Below are 26,859 nucleotides of genomic sequence, written 5' to 3' on the forward strand. Positions count from 1 at the left end.
TCACCTAACATCACTGATTCTCCACCCTCCAGCTAACATCACTGATTCTCCACCCTCCAGCTAACATCACAGATTCTCCATCCTCCAGCTAACACCACTGATTCTCCACCCTCCAGCTAACATCACTGATTCTCCATCCTCCAGCTAACATCACTGATTCTCCACCCTCCAGCTAACATCACTGATTCTCCACCCTCCAGCTAACATCACTGATTCTCCATCCTCCAGCTAACATCACTGATTCTCCACCCTCCAGCACCCAGCTAACATCACTGATTCTCCATCCTCCAGGTAACATCACTGATTCTCCACCCTCCAGCACCCAGCTAACATCACCGATTCTCCATCCTCCAGCTAACATCACTGATTCTCCATCCTCCAGCTAACATCACTGATTCTCCACCCTCCAGCTAACATCACTGATTCTCCATCCTCCAGCTAACATCACTGATTCTCCACCCTCCAGCTAACATCACTGATTCTCCACCCTCCAGCTAACATCACTGATTCTCCATCCTCCAGCTAACATCACTGATTCTCCACCCTCCAGCTAACATCACTGATTCTCCACCCTCCAGCACACAGCTAACATCACTGATTCTCCACCCTCCAGCTAACATCACTGATTCTCCATCCTCCAGCTAACATAACTGATTCTCCATCCTCCAGCTAACATCACTGATTCTCCATCCTCCAGCTAACATCACTGATTCTCCATCCTCCAGCTAACATCACTGATTCTCCACCCTCCAGCTAACATCACTGATTCTCCATCCTCCAGCTAACATAACTGATTCTCCACCCTCCAGCTAACATCACTGATTCTCCACCCTCCAGCTAACATCACTGATTGTCCACCCTCCAGCTAACATCACTGATTCTCCATCCTCCACCTAACATCACTGATTCTCCACCCTCCAGCTAACATCACTGATTCTCCACCCTCCAGCTAACATCACTGATTCTCCATCCTCCACCTAACAACACTGATTCTCCAATCCTCCAGCACCCAGCTAACATCACTGATTCTCCACCCTCCAGCTAACATCACTGATTCTCCACCCTCCAGCTAACATCACCGATTCTCCACCCTCCAGCTAACATCACTGATTATCCACCCTCCAGCAAACATCACTGATTCTCCACCCTCCAGCTAACATCACTGATTCTCCATCCTCCAACTAACATCACTGATTCTCCACCCTCCAGCACACAGCTAACATCACTGATTCTCCACCCTCCAGCTAACATCACTGATTCTCCATCCTCCAGCTAACATCACTGATTCTCCACCCTCCAGCACACAGCTAACATCACTGATTCTCCACCCTCCAGCTAACATCACTGATTCTCCACCCTCCAGCACACAGCTAACATCACTGATTCTCCACCCTCCAGCTAACATCACTGATTCTCCACCCTCCAGCTAACATCACCGATTCTCCACCCCCCAGCTAACATCACTGATTCTCCACCCTCCAGCTAACATCACTGATTCTCCACCCTCCAGCTAACATCACTGATTCTCCATCCTCCAGCTAACATCAAACATCACTGATTCTCCACCCTCCAGCTAACATCACTGATTCTCCATCCTCCAGCTAACATCACTGATTCTCCACCCTCCAGCTAACATCACTGATTCTCCACCCTCCAGCTAACATCACTGATTCTCCACCCTCCAGCTAACATCACTGATTCTCCACCCTCCAGCACCCAGCTAACATCACTGATTCTCCATCCTCCAGGTAACATCACTGATTCTCCACCCTCCAGCTAACATCACTGATTCTCCATCCTCCAGCTAACATCACTGATTCTCCACCCTCCAGCTAACATCACTGATCCTCCAGCACCCAGCTAACATCACTGATTTTCCATCCTCCAGCTAACATCACTGATTCTCCTTCTCCCAGCTAACATCACTGATTCTCCATCCTCCAGCTAACATCACTGATTCTCCACCCTCCAGCTAACATCACTGATTCTCCACCCTCCAGCTAACATCACTGATTCTCCATCCTCCAGCTAACATCACTGATTCTCCACCCTCCAGCTAACATCACTGATTCTCCATCCTCCAGCTAACATCACTGATTCTCCACCCTCCAGCTAACATCACTGATTCTCCACCCTCCAGCTAACATCACTGATTCTCCATCCTCCAGCTAACATCACAGATTCTCCATCCTCCAGCTAACATCACTGATTCTCCACCCTCCAGCTAACATCACTGATTCTCCACCCTCCAGCTAACATCACTGATTCTCCACCCTCCAGCACCCAGCTAACATCACTGATTCTCCATCCTCCAGGTAACATCACTGATTCTCCACCCTCCAGCTAACATCACTGATTCTCCACCCTCCAGCACCCAGCTAACATCACTGATTTTCCATCCTCCAGCTAACATCACTGATTCTCCTTCTCCCAGCTAACATCACTGATTCTCCACCCTCCAGCTAACATCACTGATTCTCCATCCTCCAGCTAACATCACTGATTCTCCACCCTCCAGCTAACATCACTGATTCTCCATCCTCCAGCTAACATCACTAATTCTCCATCCTCCAGCTAACATCACTGATTCTCCACCCTCCAGCTAACATCACTGATTCTCCACCCTCCAGCACACAGCTAACATCACTGATTCTCCACCCTCCAGCTAACATCACTGATTCTCCATCCTCCAGCTAACATAACTGATTCTCCATCCTCCAGCTAACATCACTGATTCTCCATCCTCCAGCTAACATCACCGATTCTCCACCCTCCAGCTAACATCACCGATTCTCCACCCTCCAGCTAACATCACTGATTCTCCATCCTCCAGCTAACATCACTGATTCTCCACCCTCCAGCTAACATCACTGATTCTCCACCCTCCAGCTAACATCACTGATTCTCCACCCTCCAGCTAACATCACTGATTCTCCACCCTCCAGCACCCAGCTAACATCACTGATTCTCCATCCTCCAGGTAACATCACTGATTCTCCACCCTCCAGCTAACATCACTGATTCTCCATCCTCCAGCTAACATCACTGATTCTCCACCCTCCAGCTAACATCACTGATCCTCCAGCACCCAGCTAACATCACTGATTTTCCATCCTCCAGCTAACATCACTGATTCTCCTTCTCCCAGCTAACATCACTGATTCTCCACCCTCCAGCTAACATCACTGATTCTCCATCCTCCAGCTAACATCACTGATTCTCCACCCTCCAGCTAACATCACTGATTCTCCACCCTCCAGCTAACATCACTGATTCTCCATCCTCCAGCTAACATCACTGATTCTCCATCCTCCAGCTGACATCACTGATTCTCCATCCTCCAGCTAACATCACTGATTCTCCACCCTCCAGCTAACATCACTAATTCTCCTTCCTCCAGCTAACATCACTGATTCTCCACCCTCCAGCTAACATCACTGATTCTCCATCCTCCAGCTAACATCACTGATTCTCCACCCTCCAGCTAACATCACTGATTCTCCATCCTCCAGCTAACATCACTGATTCTCCATCCTCCAGCTAACATCACTGATTCTCCATCCTCCAGCTGACATCACTGATTCTCCATCCTCCAGCTAACATCACTGATTCTCCATCCTCCAGCTAACATCACTGATTCTCCATCCTCCAGCTAACATCACTGATTCTCCACCCTCCAGCTAACATCACTGATTCTCCATCCTCCAGCTAACATCACTGATTCTCCACCCTCCAGCTAACATCACTGATTATCACTGATTATAATTAGTTCACATACACTGTAAGGCATCTAGTCTAAGCGTCTAACTCCTTAAAGGTGCTTTAGTCTGGAATAAATCAGTGCTGTGTGAATGATTAAAGCATCACTCTTGTCTCCACATATTGGTGTATTGATGTAATACATCTCAAGAAGAGCCACCAAATTTAAAAGAATTAAAAAAAATAGTCTTTCTGATGAACTGAATTAAACAATTTTAGTCAATGTGATGAATCAAAATCCCCTCTAACTAGATCTCAAAGCTGTTCTACCACAGGCAGTGGTTTGACAAAAAAATGGACTCAGTCAAGCCCAGATTTGCAGACTTTTGGTGTTTTAGTAGCTATGTATACAAATATAAGTATTTTAAAGACCTGCATTCATACATTATAAATGGATTTAATTCACTCAATGTTGATGAAAATAGACATAAAACAATATAAGTAACATAATTAAAATGTTGGTAGGTGTAACAATTTATGCAACAAATGTTTCAGATATAGCTGAAGACAACATATACTTCATACATTTACATTTAGTGTAAACATGATGCTTGTTTGTTTTCCATTTAACACATTCTATGTATTTTACATGGTTAAAATGTCCTCAAGAACATGCATTGTATTAGACATAATCTCTCTAGATATACAAATAAAATACAAAAATCATAATCTTTCAGTTAGATACAAAGAATTTACATCACATGTTAATTCTCAGGCAGGCGTTTTAATGTGATCCAAATTGCTGCAGAGGGCAGCACTAGCACAACTCAATGAATACATCTGTGCAAAAACCGGCTGGACAACCTCTGGGAGTGCCACACCATTGGCTAATATGTGGAATACAAACAGATGATGTAAAGGTTCCTGGTCATATCCTGATCAGAATGACGTGGAAATTGTTTGGGTGTAGTTTGTGTTTTAATATGCAAGCTTATTATTACTGAGCGTCTAGAGAGCAAATGAGCTTAATGCAATGCCATTATTGTTTGATTTATAAAGTAGAAAATGTTCATCTTTATGTTTCCTAGTTTCATTTATAATCTGAAATGAAAGATGTTTTTTCATGTGTTTAATTTTTCATTCCAGTCCAACTCTTTATCTTTGTAAGAGTTGTTCAATTGGGATCAAAGTTCAAGCCCAGTTAATCTATTTGCATAATCAGTGATAATAAATATTTGTGAAGATGCAAAATCATAATGGCTGTTCCACAAATACATATTTTAAAAGTTAACTGAGCATTTAATTTCTTATTATATCACAAAAATACAGCATTTGGGTTTGTTATCAAGAGGAACAGTACAGCATAAATGAAAAAAAAAGACAAAAAGTCCATTCAAGAACAAACATTCAAAGTCTTAAATACGGTATTTGTCTGACCATAGTGTTCTATATGAAAGCACCAGGATTTTGCCGATGATCTTTCTGGTTCCTGTATTTATGTGTTAGCCAGACGCCCAAAATCTGAAATCGTAAAAAAAAAAAATAATAATAATTTTTAAGTTAACTTCTCAACCATACCAAAAAAATTAGAACCAAAACATAAATACACTGGCTAAGCGTCTAATCACTTCATCGAGTATTCTCGTTTCATTTTCCATGTTTTCAGAACCAAAGGATGTGCGATGTTTGCTCACCTCTGTAAAACTGAAAAACAGGCTGGTTCCTCCAACAAAATGCAGAGCGTTGTCAGCATAGGCCTGGATAATATCTGAACACGGTTTACATGTTTGATCCTTGAAACAGGTCTGAAGTCACAGAGAAGACAGAAATAAAGCAAAAAATTATCTTTACAACCACAATAAAAACTGTATATTAGTTAAGTGAATATAACAATATGATCTCATACTCGGGTGATCTTCACATCAGACACATCTTTGTTCAAGTGGTTTTGAAAATGAAGTAACCTTTGTTGGAATAACCAACAAAAATGGAAGCTTTATAATACATTAACCTTATATCTTGACGTCCAAAAATACAACAGTACTTCTTAAAACTACACATTTACCAAAGCTTGCTGAAGAAAAAAACACATGACTTGACATTCACAGATTATTTGTTTAAGAAGTTTCTAGAAGCATGCTGTTTTTTTCCCTTCACATTAAGTTCAACTCAAACTTGAAATGTATCAGAAGACACTTCATAATACTTTAAGTCTTGGAGAGAAAAGCAGAATAATAATATTACAGCATCACAGGTTTCACTGTAGTTCACTTGAAGGAAGTCACAGCAATCCAATGATCTTTCCAAATCCTTCTGCATTGATTCAGACTTATTCCATCCTATCTCCAGGAGAAGGTTCTACAGGAGGACAAAACGTTCATTTGAAACCAACTTGCTTGAGGAATGAGGAAACTGGTATCACCATGTCAAAGTATTAATGCAGACTATAATTACCTGCTGTTCTTTACTAATAGCTAAGCAGGCACAGGATACTGAAAACTGCACAACAAATACCAGAAAGAGAATGAGCATGTACTAAAGAACAGTTAAGGTTGTTTCTCCATCATTTAGGGCACATTTAAAAAGCTGTTGCTTTTTCAAATAGGTTACAAATAGGTAAGCTAGTTGGGAAATGTGAGTTTAGGGCCTAAACTACAACACAAACTGAGACTGATGTGCTGTAGACATACACATGAGAGAATTTCTTGAATGAGTAACTTGGAAGGATACAAAGAACAAGAGGACTTGATGATGCCTCAAAGCCCCACACAATCCCACAATGGCCACGACGAAGAGAAACAATCCAACTGCGATGACAGCAGCCATCACCCTAAAACTAGACACCAGTCCAAACCATTTGCCCCAAGCTGCAACACCGATCATTAGAAGACTGACCATCTGTAAACCAAAAAAATGATGCCAGAAATGGATGGTTTCACACTTAAAAAAGGCCGTGTGCAGTAGCCTACTAAATCATGAATATCAGCATAAAACAAACTTTCATTTAACAATGTATAATGTATGTATCATAGTAAGTGTATCATAGTAAAGAATAAAATGAATATCACCTATGCAAAACAGACTTTTAAATAAAGAAAAAAGGTAATAATGAATAAGAAAGTCTTATAGGACTAACTACAGCTAGACTTACCACATAAATAAGATTCAAGATGCAGAGAGAAGTTTTTGAGCAAGCATAACCACCACAAGCCATAATGAAATGTCCAGTGTACACTGAATGTGACTCTGCTCCAACTCCAGGCAAGCTGACTGACTGTCGCTAGAGGTTGTCCAGCGTGTGCTCAGGTAGACACGTTGAACGCCATTGGTCCGTTCTTATATCTTTATGCAAATAAGATAAGTTCCACTTGCTCTGAAGTGCAAGGTGAAGTAGTTATAATGGGATGTCTGACTCGTTTTAAAACAGCTGCTCGTAACCTCCACGAATCAGATACTATATATCTGCAAAGATACTATATTATATATTCAAAATAGCCAGTTGTCCACTCGAGAACTGGTCGAACCCACCAGTCGTGGGTTATTATATTTATTATCTCATATGGACAACTATTATATTTGTTATCTCATATGGACAACTCATTATTTTCAGTCACTTTAAAGGGTGGTGGGATTATTTCTCGTCTATATCTTCAATTAATATAATTTTAATTTATTGAACCCTTCGTTTCAATAAAATGCATATGTATTAGACATCCTAATTAGTCTCTTATTTTGAAAAATAAATATATCGATGGACAGAATGAAAGTTCTAGACTTCACAGGATCGGAACACCAGCAATCAGATGGGGGTACACACATAGCTAACCGTTTACAAATGCCCGTTCTCTACTCCAATACCTTGTAAAATAACTAAAATTAGTATTTTTAAAGCGTTTTATATTACAAAATATTTTTTTTAAACTATCCAAAAACCACAACCGAAGGTGACACTTATCACTCCCCCTGCTTTTTGTTGCAGTTGGTTCAGTCCCTTTGCAGACCCAGACAGTAACCCGTTAACCCGTCAGTGCCAAGAGGATCAATCACAGCAGAACAGAGCTATCATATCAGTCACAGTTACCTTGACTATTGCTTATTAAGACCAAACGCATCACTTTGACTATAATAATGTCTGCACCAAAGAAAGGAGACCTGACTGACACAGAGAAAGAGCTACTTCAGGTTATTGCTGCAGGTAATGATAGCATGACGCTAACAGGCTAACTGCAGATTAACACAATTAACGTACCAGTTATCGTTTAAGTTACATAAATCTGCAAGCTATATCGTTAGTTGCATATGGAAGGCCTTCTCTCTGTGCTTTTAAATTAATCTTTGATGTGTGGCATTTAAAACACTTGTATATAATAATAATAATAGATTTTATTTATAATGCACTTTTCATTCCGAAGAATCTCAAAGTGCAACAAGGGGGGGGGGGGGGGGGATAACAACAAAAAATGAATAACAAGTAAAAATATAGAATACTACAAACAATCAACCAACACAGAAAACAGAACAGAAACAGAGCTGATGGTGAACAGAAACAGAGCTGATGGTGAACAGAAACAGAGCTGATGGTATATGTATTCAGTTTAACTGTATTAAATAAATTGTACGTTAATATACAAAGTAACTTACAGTAACGTTACAGGGTAAATAATCAGATATACCGTTTATTATTATTTTATTCAAATGATCATTTAGTCTTCTGTTTTTCCCAATGTAAATATATCATGATGATCAAGGAGCATTACATTTGCACTTGCAGTGTAACTTGTGTATAATTATTTATGTATTATGTAGGAAATGATGTATAAATAATTCTCTAGGTCGGTCTAATCATAGGTAATGTGCAAGAAGCCTCCAGACTGATTGGATCCAAAGATGTCAGGGTCAACTGTCTGGATGAGGTAATGAAGTGAATGCTACTCTCTGTTAGTGGTAGGTATTTGTCTATACTTTAAACAGTACTTATGACCGTGTTGAGTGACCTGTCCAATTCAGATGTTACTGACACTTGTAGGCTTTCAAAGCAGCTGTCCAGAAATGGATGATTGGCCTGTTTTTTATCACGTGTCCTTATGTTGGAGCTACAAACAAATAAAACAATTATGAACCATTTACTTGTCGGATAGCGATTGTTCTGAATATAGCTCTTTCCACCAAAAAGTACACTCTCATATTTTAAATACTCTTATGTTTAAAGGTTAATGGTTTGAGTGCTTTTGGGAGTTATTAGAGTTGCTCTCTACACACCATAATCTAATATATGTGAAAATGCTATATGTGATTAATATTATTTCGATTGTTTGCATTTCTTCTTCAGTATGGTATGACCCCTCTCATGCACGCTGCGTATAAGGGCAAGGCAGACATGTGCAAACTGCTGCTGCAGCACGGAGCAGACGTCAACTGCAACGAACATGAACATGGATACACCGCACTTATGTTTGCAGGACTCTCAGGTATGAATCACAGTTACTTAATTCGTTTGGTGCTAGTATTGTTAATTTGATCATAAAGGTCCTGATATACTTCAAGCGAAATCGAATAATTAACTGGTCAAAGCAGCTTGCTTAGGGAAGCTTTCCGGAAAAGTTTGCTCCGGCTGGTAAACACCATTGGTCTGTGGCGATTAGTTCATAGGTATGTGTACTCTGGGGCTCTTCTCTCCTTGATGTGAAAATCTTCTCTGCTTCATTTGGTGCGTGATGAATTTTGAATGTCACAATACTTAAAGGTATTTAGCTGTGATATTGTCAGGCTTTTCCATTTACAACAAATTAAGCTAATTGGCTAGCCTAGATGCCAGCTGAATTTAGCCCCGCCAACAACATTTAAGGTTGGGCAATTCGGTCTGGAAATGCCAGAATTGCTGTAATTATGCTTGAACAGAAACTGTTCGGAACTATCAAATCATCAGGGCGGGCTTTATAAATTCTTTATAAATTTGAATTCGCTCTAATCCTAAATGGAGAACTTGTTTGTATATGCATTCACTTTTACTATTTATCTAAAAAAATTATGATTGTGTTAGTAAATACTCTGTCTATCCCTAAATTATTTTTTAAAACATTGACAAAGATCACTTATGCTCATCATCTTCTTCCAGTGTGCGTGCAGTAAAGATCTGTTGACGACTAAGTTATGTGTTAGTGATGTGTCGTTCATGAACAATTAATTCTTTTTGAACTAATCATTAATATGACTCGGGAACAATACGTTGTTTCATAGAGCGAATCCTTCATTTTGTTTTGACCGTGCATGCACTACAGGCCATCGGTTCTGTACAGGATCTTCTGCAGTCAGCCTGAAGCCATGACTCGAAACCTGAAGAGTCGAGAGTTGATCTAATCGATTCTGTTTTCGGGACTGGATGCATTGCATATGGGACTGTCCCGGCCCAGATCAGACACTGATGAGGGAACTAACGACTCAAACCGAAGACAGGAGAGGTGTACTAATCTTTTCAGGGAACAGAAGTGATTAAATGTGAATTGACAAAAGAAAGAACTACTCTGATTCGGAGGTGGGGTAAACTAACTGACTGCATAGCCTGAAGACCCAGCTATGCAGTTAATGAACAGTTTCTTAAAGTTTGGCCTTGGCTGCATTAACTTATAATTAATTTTTTATTCCAAATGTGATCAGTGTTTGCATAAGTACTAGATGTATTGGGGAATTTAACATGTGACGTTTTAATTATATTCTGCTGCAATAAACAAAATTACTTGGAAAAAGGATTGGTTCCTTTTGCTGAACGAGATTCAAAGATCCGAGTCTGTTAAATGATCCAAACTTGCCACTACTATGCGTAGCTCAACATACTTCGTTGCTCTGATTGGTTGTAGGTCTATCCAGTTGAGGTTTTTCCTGGTTCGGTTGAAACACGCCCCAATAATCACACTTCCCAATTTATTAATACGAAATTCCCAAGAGGTCTTGAACGCACCAATTTCCTATGTTGAGTGCGTTGAGGTCAGATGTCCATGATAGAAAACATAAACATAAAAACATTCTAATTGAAACAGCACTGACACTGTTTTTTTTTCATGTTTAATACTGTAAAGCTGTTTGGGTAAAAGCATTCTATTGAATAAAGTGCCTTTACTTCACTTTACTTGAGTGTCAAATTGCATAGCTCGTGCAAACATTTTTTTTTAACTTTTACTAGATGCCTTCTTAAATGTAGTTTTCTCACCATATTCATCTAAACATAGCTCTCAGCAGCGTAAATGAGGTTGGGATGTTCGCTAACAGTATATCGCTGCAAAGGTATTCCAAACTTTTTGCCCCAAACAAAGAATGAAATAGAAATTCGCTGTGAGTATATTGGGGCCTTAATATGTCCTGAAGTATATTTTATGTCTGTAATACATTATGACAATACAATATCCATGCTATTGAACAGGAAAGACAGATATCACCTGGATGATGTTGGATGCTGGAGCGGAGACGGATGCAGTGAACTCAGTCGGCAGAACAGCAGCACAAATGGCTGCTTTTGTAGGTATGAGCAATATGAATTTAAAGAGAAATTACGCGTACATCCAAAAACCTTTTGGCAGGTGCTCGATCAAATGAAGCACTTAACTAAAAATAAACGAGAATCGGTACACTGCCACTGCTGCTCCCAAAGAGTTATTAAAATGAACAACGTTTTACGAAATGCCTGAAAATGGAATGCCTGCTTTTGTAGGTATGACAAAGATATGGCATTATGGGGAAAACAGCGTGCTTTACTGGTCAAATCAAATCAGTATGATTGTACCGTTAAAAATTAAGATTTTTTAAAATGTTTTTTAAAGAAGTTTCTCATGCTCATCAAGACTGCATTTATTTGATGAAACAGTAAAATAGCAATATTGTGAAATATTACAATTTAAAACAACTGTTTCCTATTTTAACATAGTTTAAATCATGTGATCAAAGTTTAATTTTCAGTATCATTAATCATTACTTAAGAAACATTTATTAATATTACATTTTTTATTATTATCAATGATGAAAACACTTATGAAATAATATTCATTCAAAATTCTTACTTGCCCCAAATGTTTTAATGGTGAATTGTTAGATTCTGATAGGAAGTAAGTTCTTTATTTTTTGTGTCCAAATGTGAAGACTAAATGAGATTACCTGTTCATCATCTTCAGGACAGCATGACTGTGTGACAGTTATCAATAACTTCTTCTCCCGTGCGAGGTTGGATTACTACACAAAACCGCAGGGACTGGAAAAGGAACCAAAACTCCCTTCTAAACTCGCTGGACCACTACACAAAATTATCATGAGTACCAACCTCAACCCTGTGAAGGTAACATTTTTTTTTTTTGGTCCATGTTCTTGTGACATATTAGTGCTGCTGCACCTCAGGCAATTCAAGTTTGAGTCCCGGCTTATAGAGACAGAGTGACACGCTTCATAATATGAAAGCCAGGCCCACCGGGGGGAAAACAAACCAACCGTCTCCATTGACTTTCTGTTGCGGGAAGCGGCCTCCTTGTCATTTCTGACTTATTACAAAAAATCGAACAATTTCTAAAAGGTGATATGTGACAAGGTGTACAGAAAACAAGCTAAAAACACAGGAACAAAAACCCAGAAGTTTTATAAGCTGTTGACCCAAAAAAACAACAACTAGCATTTAAGGACAGAAAAGTGGATACAGGCACTTGAGGCAGAGCGTGACTTGTTATATTACACTGAGAACTACACCCACTGGAGGAAAAAGAAACAAGAGACAGGAAATATATAAAACTGACATTTGGATATTTTACTAAATGTTTACTGCACACGTAGGCATACTGAGTGTCAGGATCCCAAAATTGAACTATTCTTCCTGCTGAAGCTTTACGTCTTATTGCCTGTATCCACTTTGGTCTCCTTAAACTATCGTTTTTTTGGGGTTGACAGCTTATAAAAATGTAGTTATGTGTTTTTTTAGCTTTTTTGCTGTACACCTTGTCACATATCAGCTTTTAGACATTGTTCTTTTTCTTATTATATGTAAGAGAAGACGAGACGACCGCTTCACACAATACAAAGTCAATGGAGAATGTTGGATTGTTTTCCCCCACGGTGTGGGCGTGGCCTAAATACGCTCTGTCTCTATGGGCCTCTATACTGCCCTTTCAAAATAAAGGCAGGAAAGCCCAAAAATCTTAAATTTAAATGCAAAATTTTAAGCTAAAATAAAATTCTAAATCTGACTGAATTATCTGAATTATAATACTGAACTAAAAAGCAATTTTTCTTTTCTAATTTGTCTGGTTAAGACTATGTTGTTTTGTTTGGCTGCAGATAGTGATGGTGGTGAAAGAAAACCCTCTGCTGATGGATGTGGAAGCACTTGAAAAGTGTCGCAAGGTCAGTTGCATATTAATGCATTATGCTCAGAGCCGAGTTGAGATTCATTACAATAAACTAACTTGATTGAGTTGAAACCTGATCCAACTTTAGCACCATCTTAATAACTTTGAGAATTAGTAGAGAATGGATTCAGTTTATCAGTTTATTTAAGTCTACACACGCTTTGCCATATGGATTTGACAGCACAGACACATACAGTGAGTAACAGTGTTCTGGTCTGGGGTCAGTTATTTCTGATGTGTATAGCTAATCATTCTTATTTGTTAATACTGTCAGTCCCACTGCTGGCCGTCTTGATGCGTCAGTGAATCAAGCCAGTGACTAAGGGTGCGTTCACACTTGTCATGTTTGGTTCGATTAAAACGAACCCTGGTGCGGTTGCTCGGTTAGTGCGGTTCATTTGAACATATGTGAACACTGCCATCCGAACCCTGGTGCGCACCAAACAAGCGGACTGAGACCGCTAAAAAGATGGGTCTCGGTCCGCTTCCAAACGAACTCTGGTGCGGTTCGATTGATATATGAACGCAACACGGACCAAAGACATGTAAACGGACCAAAAACCGTCGAATGTCACAAGATGCGACGCATAATGCAGCTGATTTGACGACGCGGAAAGATCGGTGTATCCAAAATGAGTAACTTTAACGTTAGAGGGCAAACGTGGAGCAACGAGGAAGTGCCTCATCAATATTTGGTCAGACGAGCATGTTTCGAAAATGCTAGAAAAAACACACAAAAAGCATACCTGGCTCTTCTCATCAAAGTTCCTGTGTTGCCCATTATTAGCAGGTACAGACGACAGAACGGCCGTCTCTGTTCTGCACAACGGAGGAAATCCTGCTGCTGTTTTGAATGTTTTAAACATTTTATGAGCTCTTCATGAGTTCTCAGCGGGTAAAAATAATGCCACATGTACACGCATAAAATGATCGCGTTTAATCCAGAACACAGCGTTGTTTTGAACATTTCATGAGCTCTTCATGAGTTCTCTGGTAAAAAATAATGCCATATGTGTTACACGCATAAAATGATCGCGTTTAATCCAGCACACAGCGTTGTTTTGAATGTTGTGAACATTTCATGAGCTCTTCATGAGTTCTCTGGTAAAAAATAATGCCATATGTACACACATAAAATGCCCGCGCGTGTAATCCGCACACCGCATTGTTTTGAATGTTCGGTAAACGAGCTCCTACGTCTTATAAGCCGACCAATCATGTTGTGAGCGTCTCCCTGTGCCTTTGGTTCAGTAACTTTAGGTTCGCTGTTAAAAATGCCCGTGTGAACGCTAAGCGGACCAGGACTATTATGTTTGTTTTTGTTTTTTGTTCCGGACCAAACGAACCAAATGAACCGAACTACAAGTGTGAACGCACCCTAAAACAATCAACTTCACGTCGTTTCTTTTAGTAGCATGAAACAAATCTGTTATTTAAATGATTAAACTACATAGAGCGATCAAAGAACACTCTTTATAATGTTCGAATCTGTTGATCACACTTGCCCAAACTGCGTTTAAGCTGCACAACAGAAGCTCTTACTGTATTCATGTCGATGTCGTGCTTGTTGTTAATTGTGGTGAAAGCATTTTGTGAGAGAAATAACGTTACAAAGTTCACTTGTGTTTATACAGAGCTCTCAGATAAAAAACAAAATAAACTCAACAGCTCGGTACAATAACACTGGCAGCATTCAAGACAGAGGGCTAATATCAGTATAGAAAAAATGCCTTTTATTTCTAAATTATGATATTTTTTGATGTAAAAACCACACTAACAATATGAATACACCGCAGGAAACATAAAATCATTTTTAACCCCGGGTAAAGGAACCTTTCACTTGTAATTTAGTTGTGGGTTTGCACCACTTTTTCCCCTTCGTTATGAAACCCTGTTCCTGAGCAGGGTTAGTGCCTCTTTTGCTTTTTTTTTATATTCATAAACATCATAACTAATAAGTAATAGGCTTAAGTAATTTTAATAAGTAATAAGTAATTTTCTACACTGGTTTTGAGGCTGTCTTCTGCACGCTGGGTTTTGATGGGCGTGATGCACTGGAGACTTGGAAGTAAATGCCCAAGGCTAGGATTGGATAAGATTTGCATATTTAATGAGCTTCAGCTCCACTGTCATATCTAGGCCCTATCAGTTCAGTTCACATGAGAGAGAAAGCGGCAACTGTAACTTGTCTTTATCAAACAAACACAACAATTTATTTCTCATCCACCTGCGATTGTAATACATGGCCCACACACGGTCGATATAATGCCGGAGACACACTGTGAGCGTGGCGTTTCTGTTGCGGTTCAGCCACGGGGCGGCTGCGTGGCGTGTTCTCTGACTTTGCACACCAGAAGCGTGTCTGACGCGGTGCTCTTGCTGCTATTGATGTACAGGGGTCTCTTCTATTTCTAGCATGCACGCCGAGCCTCGCATGTCACGCAAGCAGTGTGCAAGCTCCAACACGTTAACATGGGAGTCGAAATAAAAACGGACACGCCACGCAGCTGAGACGCTCACGGCACGTTTGCAGTGTGTCCCCGGCCTAAGCGTGAACCGCGCTCTCTCACACACACACACACACACACGTACGTGCCCTAGATCAAGAAAGAATTTCTGCCGATGGGCATACGTTTTGGTCTGGTACAGCCCCGGGACTACTATTACAAATAAAAAAGACGCTTTACTCACATAAGTGTGTTGCACCATTGCTGTCGGCTCCATTATAGAAGGCACAACATTGTGTCTGCAAATCCAGCAGTGAAATGAAGCGAACACGCCAACGATCTTCCCCACGTGAGCTGGAACAAGTGTCACACATTCCTAATATTAGGATCCAAAGGAAGCTTATGCAGGGACTGTGTTCTTTAACAATATCTTGCTTGCTATCTTCTTCCAAATGTTTATTGCTGCTGGCTTGTGATCAACCGATCAGCTCCATGAGTCGGTGGGTGGGGCTACTGAATTACATGTTCTGTAGAGGCGTGTTTCCTCGCCCTATGATGTAAGAATGAAGCTCACGATTGTTTTCTGGGCCTGGTGTCTATAAAAGCTTTTCTTTGACTAACAAGGATGTTTTCAGCTCTGAAACTTAAAGAATAATCTTATATTATCATGACCTTTTATATATCAAAAGCTCAAGGGAAAGTTGATTTCTCAATTCATCACCCCTTTCTGGCAAAAAATTCTGGCAATCAAATGAACTCATGAAACATTTCATTATCTTTTGCATACATTTGAATTGATCTGAAACAGTCATTTCAGTCTTTGAGGGGGAAATGGTGAAAAAGATGCTCTTTCGATGATACATTCGACAATGTGTAATATGAGGAAGTGCAATGCCAGAGCAGGTTGTGTGCGGCTTTTGTCCAATCAGTGACACTGACACTGAAAATTTGTAAATAAGAACATTAACCCAGGGTTTAGAAATGTACAGTGTGAGACGTCACTATATGAATACCCAGGATTAATTGTTAACTCTGGGTAAAGTATGAGCAGTGTGAAAGGTGAAGCAAGATAACCCAGGACTCTGTTTACCCGGGGTTTAGTGTCACTCGGTTAACTATTTGAAAAGTGTGAAAAGCCCTCTTTTCCTCTTCCAGGTTCTGGAGCTGATTTGTGAGAAGTGCATCAAACAGCAGGATATGAATGAAGTTTTGGCCATGAAGATGCACTACCTCAGCTGTGTGCTTCAGAAATGTGGCTCTTTCCTAAAAGATCGACAGGATAAGCTTGATGGCCTCATCAAGAGGTAGAGTATCTTATATATACAATACTGTTCAAAGGTTTTGGGTTAGTAAGACTTAAAAAAAAAAACATTATTACTTTTATTTAACAAGAATGCATACAATTAATCAAACATGGTAGTAAAAAGATTTATAATGTTATTAAAGATTTTTATTTCAAATAAATTAGAAATGTCTATTCAGCAAAGAATACAGAAAAAAAAAACTTTTTTTTTATAAATGTACATCTTTTTCTTTTTTCTTATTTACAGTAATTAAAAAGCTATCTTTTGATTTGTAAAGTAACTCAAATCTTTTCTCAGTCTTTTGAAAGGGCGAGACAGTGACGGCTTCCCGGTATTCCAGGAGAAGTTCATCCGGGAGTGCATTAGGAAATTTCCATACTGTGATGCCACATTACTGCAGCAGCTGGTCCGGAGTATCGCTCCAGTGGAAATTGTGAGTTACAGTGACCTCTATTTGCTTATGTAGAAGATAATGAGAGTGAAATAAAATTATGGAAACGTAGCCTCAGCTAGAAAGACTGAACCACATTCCACTTACGGAAGCCTCACCAGTCCTTTTCCAACAGGGAAGTGACCCCACCGCTCTGTCAGTGCTCACCCAGGCCATCACAGGGCAGGTGGGCTTCATGGATGCAGACTTCTGCACATCCTGTGGTGAGAAAGGGGCAGAGAAAAGATGCTCAATTTGCAAAATGGTAAATATCAGATTTGATCTCAGGATTTTTGCATTCCGTGTTAGAAAAAGTGTTTTCTTTCAAATCTGTGCATATATTCAGGTGATATACTGTGGCCAGACCTGTCAGAAACTGCACTGGTTCAACCATAAGAAGGTCTGTAAGATGTTACAGGAGCAGAGAGAGAAACATGAAGCTGATTCAGCATCGCGACTACAGAAACAGGCCAAAGGTATCCAAATCACATTTGTTTTGCTTTACTATGACACTTACGAAAACTATCTGGTATTATCATGCTTTTTTGGACATCATACCATGATAATACCATATTCTTTAGACATGCACCAATATTTCATGCTGTGATATTGTGTTCATGCCAATATTTAATCTACAGCATTTCAACCAGCAGAAATTATAGTTCAAATAAATTGAGCTTGCAGTTGAATGTAATGAGATAAGAAATACAAGTCATTAATTTTTGTAATCAAGCTACACTGTTCACGCTGTATAGTTTTGAGTCACTTAAAAGAACCAAAACATAAGAGTCCTTAGGTGTATTCGACATCATGTGGCACATATGCAGACAACATTAGAAAACGGAGACTCCAAGTCAGGCGCTTTCTGCACCGTTCGTGTAGTGTGTTTGCTTTTTTGCACAGAAGAAGTGGATTAGATGCAATATTTGTCAAATACACGGACGTTTCAGATGTTTTTATTAACCAACAGAAACTCTTTTCATATTTCAATGCTCAGATATTCATACAACAAAGAATTCGATGAGCCATTACCAAGCCACTAGGGACAGCCTCCAGAAGGGAGTAGAATATCATTGAGCCCTGTGTTAAAATTCCCAACTTTACAGCAGAAAAAAACATGTTTACAGCCTGGTACAAATTGTGGTTTTGGTCTATAAGGTTGATTTTTCCCTTCATGACAACTGTGAGGGGGTGAACTATTGAACTCATTCGCTTACATCATATAAAGCCTTAAAGTTCTGAATAATAAAGGGCGTGGTTACATTGATTGACAGGTGGATAGCCATTTATGCTCTGTCTGTTAGTCATTGCGTCACTTCAGCTCCGCCCACGTCCCGCCTCTTTATCCATTTTCTGTTATCCGGGCGTGATGCGCTGGCAAGATGGCGGTGGCCAGCTCGTCTCTACTTTATGCTTCAGAACAGCTTATCGGAATCCTATGGGTGACGTCACGGACACTACGTCCACATTTAATAATCAAAAAACGCTGCTGCTGGCTCGCAACTTTTTTTTTTTTAAACACTGGTGGGGAAAGAGTTAATACAGCGTTATCTGTACAAGAATAAAGTTCAACACTATTCACTATATAGCCCATACTATTTAAATACCAATAAAAACTATTTATCAGTTTTATTTTGATAAATATGACCCAATATAACATGGTTACATGAAAAGAGCTTTTAAAGGTGTCAGAATAAATATGAAACTTCATTGTTGTTATTGGTGAATCCACCCAGTCGTGGAACAGCTGTTGCCATAAGTCGTTAGGTGTGTTCGATTTGATCTAAGCGGCAATCTGTGTATGACATCAAAGTACCGCAATTCGAAAGCATACAGAGTTTTGATTCACTGAAAATAACCAAATCGTAAGTCATTTATTTCACAAATCAAGCTAAACTCTTCCTGCTGTATGTTTTTGATTCATTAAAGGTGCACTATGCAACTTTTCGTCCACTGGAGGGCGCCTATTCTAAACAAAGCCGTAGTTCAATGATGCCAAGTGTGAGTGCAGTATCTTTGGACAAGGTCTTTACCTCACAGCCGGTGGAAAATAGGACTCGGGCAGAAATCATTGTTCATGGATGCGGTTATTAACGTTACTGTAGTGTAAAGCAGAGCAGGACCGAATGTTGTGGAGCTGAGCACGACCGCTGGAGCAATTGTTATACAAACACTCAATCGCCGGGCGCGCGCACTTCCGCTTTTTCCGGTCATGAGTATAAGGTAAAGCAGCTCTGTTTATCATATTAGATACATTTAAGTGTGTTTAAAATGATGTTATGATGTTCCTCTGTGCGTTCGCTCGACACTGCTGTGACATGTTCACACTACTAAGAGAAAAGCGCTTCTGCAGAATAAAACTGATGGTAGCGCTGATATGAAGTGTTTGACAGGTGACTCGCTCAAACGCTACGCTGAAACGTCCCGGTCCTTAGTTAAAATAGCAATTTCTCACAATTTACAAATAGTTGGAAACATTTGGGATATTGTAAGTACTCCACTGAACAAAATATATAACACCGGCCTAGTGGTTTTTGGATATTTTAATACAAAAATACTACATAGTGCACATTTAAAAAGAACTGAATCCTAAAAGTGTTGTTTCGTAAATTAAACTACACTGTTTCTGCGGCAATTTTTTAAATTGAATTTTATGTTTTCACACTGAAACCGAGAATAGGCTCTTGTAAAAGAGAAATTAATCAGTATTGGTATCTATCAAATAAACTCCAGACCTCGACCAACACATTGCCCAGCTGATAAGAGCTGCCATTTTTGTTGCATATGAGAAAATCAAACGACAACTGGAGCGAAAGCAGAACAAAACCACGCTACTCGTTCGAGGATCGTTTATCAGCCAGGACCAATAATGCACGGCACGAGCTCAGAACAAGTACTTGCGGGCTGGTCTTTGATCACAGTTTCTACGCATCACTGGGAGATCCAGTGAGAAAGCATTAGAAAAAACAGCAGAATTAATCTGTGTTCAGCAGTTCTGAATTCTCTGTTATAAACCATATCAGAGCATTATTTTGTTAATGTTGTTGAAATATCATTAAAATGGCTTGGGAGTAATGGGAAGTCAGTCATCTGTGTGATGCAAGCTCTGTTTATTACATCTATAGCTGAGGATGATCAGGCATTGGAGGAGACGACCAGCACTATGGAGGAGCTCGCCATCAGTCAGAATGAGACTACCAGCTCTTCAGATAACCAAACCGAGGACGTTAACTCTGAGACTGTCTCTGTTACTACAGACTGAATCACAAAGACTCAACGTTTCAACCCAGCAACCACCACCATCATCATTGAATACCCATCTGAAATAAGAGGGCACATCTGCAACATCAGCCAGAGGTTTCTTCATGGGTCTTGTATAGGATGCTCTTCTGAAGCACATAATGTAGGGCAAAAAACACCGAAAGCTTTGCCACACAAATGCACAGGATGAAAGGTTTACAAGTGACATTTTTTTTAAATTAGTCTTTTTACATTTACGTTGGAGAATATATGTATTTATGTATTTGAAAATCATGCATTTAGAGTTCCATGTGCAATGTAGGATTTGCTTTAGAAAAGATATTGTAATATATTGTTGCCTATGCCTTAAATTTCGTAGTCTGTTATTATGGAAAAGGATAAACAATTAATAGGTGGCGACAGCTTGTGTGAGCCTCCATCAAGCTGTAGAATTCATTTGAATGTAGCAGATATTTTTGGAGACATCTGCTATTGAAATACCATGATGTTTCACAAAGCGAATAAATCTATTTTCCATCTTTAAGTGACAAAACTATTAGATCACATGTTTTTTTGATAAACACATCCAATATTAGATGTCACCTAACGTTATCTCATCTGTTTAAGAAACATAACTTAAACGCACACATTAGTCTTGACAATGTTTATTGAGATTGAAATGACAATGTAAGAGCTGGGTTTTTTTTTTTTTTAAACCACATGGCCTTGTCAAATGTGAACAAGAGTGACGGCAGGGGTCTGGAAATAATCTTAAGTTTGACAGTCAGACGCAGGTTTGCTCTTTTGTCTTATAGATGATTCCACCGAGACCGGTCCAGTTCATAATGGAGAACTGTATGATGGACTTTATAGACCAAAACGGCTGCTAAAGAATGCATACAAAGTCAACTCCTGTGATGCATTTGGTGTAGTTTAAACATTACAAATATTAAATATTCCATTATTATGACACTAACACCGCTTCCTTGAGCCATGTTGACCTGTAACAATGAAACAATATTTTTTTATTAGATGCATTTTATGAATCTTAATACTGCAATTGATTTTCTAGTTATTAGTTCTTTGTTAGACGAGAGCTTTACTTTACCTACCGTTTTTGTGAATGTGCTAGTCGTTCTTTTCCTGTAGGGGGCAGTAGTGCTCGTCTGGTCCCAGCGCTCACAGTTTTTCTACACTGAGCAGGTTAAAGGTAGCCTAGAAATCTAGACGCACCCTAGCGGCAGCAAATTGAATCTGCCCACAAGTGTCGTCTAGGAACTCTCAATACCCTTCTGAACTGTATTCCTCACAATCTGGACGGGCCAATCACATCGTGTATAGAGTCGGCGGGCGGGGCCATAATGACAACGGCCGAGTTGCATTTGCGTGCTTCTGTTGTCTAGTAAACACAGAAACTGGCGAACGGCGGCGGTCTTTCGAATCAGCTCTGACCGCGACTTTGGAAGACTTGGAGTTAAGCTTTTCTCTGAGAAAATAACAAAGAACGGCACTGAAGTCATTCTTAAAAAGGGAAGATGTGTTCGGAGTTTAGCCGTGTTTAACGTTTAATCTATCAACAAGCTCTGTTTCACCTCCGTTGCTCTGGTTGGTGTAGCGCTATCCTATCGCGTGCAGAGGGAGTTTGAAAGACAACCGTTTATCCCGCCCCTCGGATTGAGCCCTGTCTATGGTGAGTTTCCAGACCAAACATCTGGATGTGGGGCTGGCTTGTCAGGCTAGGTTAAAGGGTTAGTTTACCCCCAAAATAAAATTGTCATTAATTACTCACCCTTTGTCGTTTTAAACCCATAAGACCTTCGTTCATCTGCACTCCGAAGATCTATTTTTTTATGAAATTCGAGAGCTTTCTGACCCCACAGACTGCAAGGTCCAGAAAAGTAGTAAAGACATCGTTAAAATAGTCCATGTGTGTGACGCCAGTGGTTCAACCTTTAACCGACGAGAATACTTGTGCGCAAAAACAAACAAGTGACGACTTTATTCAAGAATTTCGTTCTAGCCTGTGCCAGTCTCCTTGATCTACTGCGATGTTTACTTACAGTGCAACCTCATCATCACACGCATGCGTCGTGGTGCACACGTGAACAGCATCGGCTGTTACGTAGAAATTGAAAGCGCTGTGCTGTTTACAACAAAAATATTAAAGGTTGGATAAGTGATATCTGGTAACCGTTGTTGATATTTCAAATCCCCAAAACAAACACGCCCCTACCCCCAAAAAGGGTCTCGGCCCTATATTGATAGCTCCTCCTCACACATACGTGACCCAGGCAAGGACTATGGCAGAATCTGTGTGTTACTAATCCAGGTTGAATATTCAATGAAAAAGTCACCCCTTCCATCACAAAAACACAAACCGTTCTCATGAACAAATAGTACACGAGCTGACAGTCCAGCTAACGACATATTACAATTATGACAAGATTAGAGTTATAGCGATCACAAAAAACAAAGTTCTCATGAACAACTCAATAACGTTAGTAGGCTATACAAACTCGATAGTCCAGCTAACGACATACAGTCCCTGACAAAAGTCTTGTCGCTTATCTATTTTGTAGAAATACCTGATATTAACCTGACTTTTAATTAATTAATTGGTGTTAGAAATAGCTCATATGAAAAGCTAAAACCCTCCCAAATGATGTTTAATGCACTGAAATAAATAATTTTCATAGAAAAAATATTTATCATTTAATCAAGACAGAAAGGTCAAATTTTGGCAAGACAAAAGTTTTGTCGCCTATACAGAAATTGAACAAATTTACTGCAAATACAAAAATATGTCAGCAAATTAATTTGTGGTGCTGTGAGATCCAAATTTAATATCTTGTATGACTTCCATGAGCTTGAAGGACTGCATCCATGCGGTTTGGCAAGGATTCATACAATTTATTGATGAAGTCATCAGGAATAGCTAAGAAAGCAGTCTTGCATGCCTCCCAGAGTTCATCAATATTCTTTGGTTTCGTCTTCCATGCGTCCTCTTTCATCCTACCCCACATATGCTCAATGATGTTCATGTCTGGTGACTGGGCTGGCCAATCCTGGAGCATCTTGATCTTCTTCGCCTCGAGGAACTTTGATGTGGAGATGGAAGTATGCGATGGAGCACCGTCCTGCTGCAGAATTTGGCCTCTTTTATGGTTGGGAATAAGAGGTAGCTAAAATTTCTTGGTATTTTAGACTATTGATGTTGCCTTCCACCCGGCAGATCTCTCGCACACCCCCATACTGGATGTAACCTCAGACCATGATTTTTCCGCCACCAAACTTCACTGTTTTCTGGGTGAATCTCGGATCCATTCTGGCTCCAGTAGGTCTCCTGCAATATTTGCGGCGACTGTGGTGTAATTCAACAGAAGATTCATCTGAAAAATCCACCTTCTGCCACTTTTCCAGCGTCCATCCTTTTAGCAGGCTGTGGGCGTTGGCAAAATGCCACACGGTTTTTCAATTGTCTTTTGTTTAGTGCTGGCTTCTGGGCACTGATTCGACCATGGAGGCCATTTCGAGACAGAATCTGACAAACAGTTCTGGTTGACACAGGGACTTCAGGTGACCAGGTCTCGTGGAGCTCTGCTGCAGTGGAAAATGGGCTGGCCTTGGATTTTCGAGCCAACAAACGATCCTCTCGAGCAGTTGTCTTGCGGGGTCTGCCTGACCTGGGCTTGTCAAAAACATCTCCAGTCTCTTCAAATCTTTTTTTTATCCTCTGTACTTGACACTGAGACACATTGAAGGTGTCTGCCACATCAGCAGTGGATCTGGTCTTCAGCCTCTTGATAATCAAAACTTTAGTCTCAGGGTGAATCTTAGGCATGTTTGCAGAGGTCTAGTTGCAGTTGATGTGAAGGTCTAGTGTACTGGGGTTCTTTTTATACACACTTGAGACCTAATTGATCCATTATTAGTCACAGGTGAAGCTCATATGACAAGGTGACAACACTTATGTCTTTGCAAAAATTGACTCAATGGGCTTTACCAAGCTGTGAATATTAGAATACTTTTTGAAAGTTTAGTTTTTCACTGAAACATTATCACAAAAGCTGGTGGGATTAAAATGAGCCATTTCTTGTAAAAAAAATCTTGATTAGAAATATATTTCAGCGGCACTTTAGGTCAATTTGTACACAAGCGACAAGACTTTTGTCAGGGATTGTATATTACAATTATGACCGGATGGGTAATATAGATGTAAAGAGGAAACAAACATACCGGTATATTAGGAGTATAGTATCTTACCTGTCGAACACATTTTGTGAGCTGATGCTTGAAACCTTGAAACACTGAGGGGATTTAGATGCTCCATACGGTGTGGAAATGAACGGGTCTTTATCATCGTTGAATTGAGCCACGATGATAAAAAAAAGCCAGCATATATTAGTTCTTTCTTGGCTAATGTCTGTCCTGTGTGACTTGTGTGTTTTGAACGGTTTTGAATAATGACGTGCACTGGGCCTCTCTTCTCACCATAGACACGCCCCTTACCTGCTGATTGGCTACAAGTTTGTTATTCCACTCGGCCTGGGTCCTTTTTCTAAAACGGTTTTGAAATAACACTTATCCCACCTTTAAGGAGCACAACTGTTTATTGAGCAGCAAATCCTCATATTAGAATGATTTCTTAAGGATCATGTGACACTGAAGACTGGAGTAGGCCTAATTATGCTGAAATTCAGCTTTGTCATCACAAGAATAAAATTACATTTTAAAATATATTAAAATAGAATACACATTTTAATTGTAATAATATTTCACAATAATAGTGTTTTCTGTGATTTTGATCAGATAAATGCAGCCTTGGTGAGCAAAGACTTTCAAACACATTTTTAAAAAATCCTAATCGGAGCATAAGTTTATATTAACTTATATTAACTTAAGTTAATATTTACATTTGTCAGAAATGAAAAAGTGTCCAAATGCATAATGGTTTGATTTGTTTAAAACAGCCATCTAACAACATAATTAGCCAGTGTAGTATGTCTTCTTGTTATACTACACTGACACACACACACGTAACAAAACATCCAGTTTTCCCCGAACATGTCCTGGCCATAATATAACAATTTTCCATCCATACAGAGGGGGCATACTTTAAATATACTGAAATTAATACAAATTCTTTGAGTAAATTCGAGTATCACTTGAGCATCTTATTGCAGGGCCAAGTGTCCTGGTTTTCAATAACCAAAATATGGTCACCATACACACACACACACACACGTTCAAGTGTTCAATTTCAATATTTATTATGGCCAATGCTGATGACTGTTGTTGACTGACAGTAACAAATGTGTACACACACAATGTTTAAGTTCAATTTAAGAGTGACACACACACTGAGACTGTGAGTGACACGCATATCAGTTATATTGAAAAGTTAGAGTTGAATTTTTTTTTTTTTTTTTTTTTTTTTTTTGTCATAATCATTATTTCGTTATGTTACATATCACCCCAGTGGATATCATAATGTTACATCTCACCCCAGGGTATGTTACAACTAACCCAGACTATGGGGTGAATTGTAACATTTCACTCCTCGTGTTTGAAACTAAACCATGCATTTTCTGTTTGTGTTGCAAAGATAAGTTTTCTCACTAAATAGCACACTTGTAACTAGTTCGAATCACATTTTGAACACACTGGCTTAAAAGTACTTTAAGATATAGAGAGAAAAGTCAAAAATGTTACAACCATCCCCGTTCTCCCATACTTTAAAGCACAGAATGTTATTTTTGCTGCTAGAGGTCGTTTATTCAAAAGAAATTAGTCGCTTGATGATGTCCTGATTTCAGTTAGAGACATTTGAGTGTGACACTCAAGTTGTTGAAGTTATAATGCTATGCTACTCTGTGCTTTTGCTCGGCGGCTGCTATGAGACACTTGTTGCACACTGCAGTAAGATTGATGTAACTCGCAGTAAATCAAGAAAAACCGATTTAAACAATTAGAATGTGTTGAGTTGATGATTCGTTTTCTGTCTAAGAATGTCTCCAATCAGTAATAATAATCTCTAATAAAACATAATATATTAAAGTGTCTTTGGTGTTTCCATGGTTTCTACAGAATAAATCTGGAAACCGAGGGTAACGTGGTATGATGTCATTGGTATGGGATGCACGAACACGCTCCGTGTCCTGGTTAAAATGGCTTATTTCCCTGGATTTAAACATTCTTGGAAACATTTGGGATAATGCAAGTACATAAGTCAACAAAATATATTACACTGTTCTAGTGTTTTTTTGGACACAAATCTTACATATTGTGCCATTAAGAATCATGCAATCTAACCGTATTGTTTGAGCCACAAACATCTCAACATGGGTAATTTGATAAATCAG

The 26,859-nt window shown here is 39.5% G+C and overlaps 2 protein-coding genes across 2 annotated transcripts; one reads left to right on the plus strand and one right to left on the minus strand.

Annotated features, from left to right (window-relative positions):
• Positions 1-4,116: 4,116 nt before the first annotated feature.
• On the minus strand, positions 4,117-7,189 carry tspan13a (tetraspanin 13a). Its single transcript, XM_067451662.1, has 6 exons — positions 6,851-7,189; positions 6,430-6,597; positions 6,154-6,234; positions 5,944-6,057; positions 5,394-5,504; positions 4,117-5,220 (listed from the first exon to the last, which is right to left on the minus strand). Exons 1-6 carry the CDS (start codon positions 6,911-6,913, stop codon positions 5,146-5,148), a joined length of 612 nt encoding a protein of 203 aa, XP_067307763.1. The 5' UTR covers positions 6,914-7,189; the 3' UTR covers positions 4,117-5,145.
• Positions 7,190-7,686: 497 nt separating this feature from the next.
• Positions 7,687-21,041, plus strand: ankmy2a (ankyrin repeat and MYND domain containing 2a). The gene is made up of 11 exons (XM_067450363.1): positions 7,687-7,894; positions 8,548-8,612; positions 9,029-9,167; positions 11,114-11,212; positions 11,859-12,019; positions 13,006-13,071; positions 16,679-16,827; positions 17,125-17,260; positions 17,394-17,522; positions 17,604-17,733; positions 20,383-21,041. Exons 1-11 carry the CDS (start codon positions 7,828-7,830, stop codon positions 20,517-20,519), a joined length of 1,278 nt encoding a protein of 425 aa, XP_067306464.1. The 5' UTR covers positions 7,687-7,827; the 3' UTR covers positions 20,520-21,041.
• The last annotated feature ends 5,818 nt before the right edge of the window (positions 21,042-26,859 follow it).

Source organism: Pseudorasbora parva, chromosome 8 (assembly GCF_024679245.1).
Source record: "Pseudorasbora parva isolate DD20220531a chromosome 8, ASM2467924v1, whole genome shotgun sequence".
Taxonomy (NCBI): Eukaryota; Metazoa; Chordata; class Actinopteri; order Cypriniformes; family Gobionidae; genus Pseudorasbora; species Pseudorasbora parva.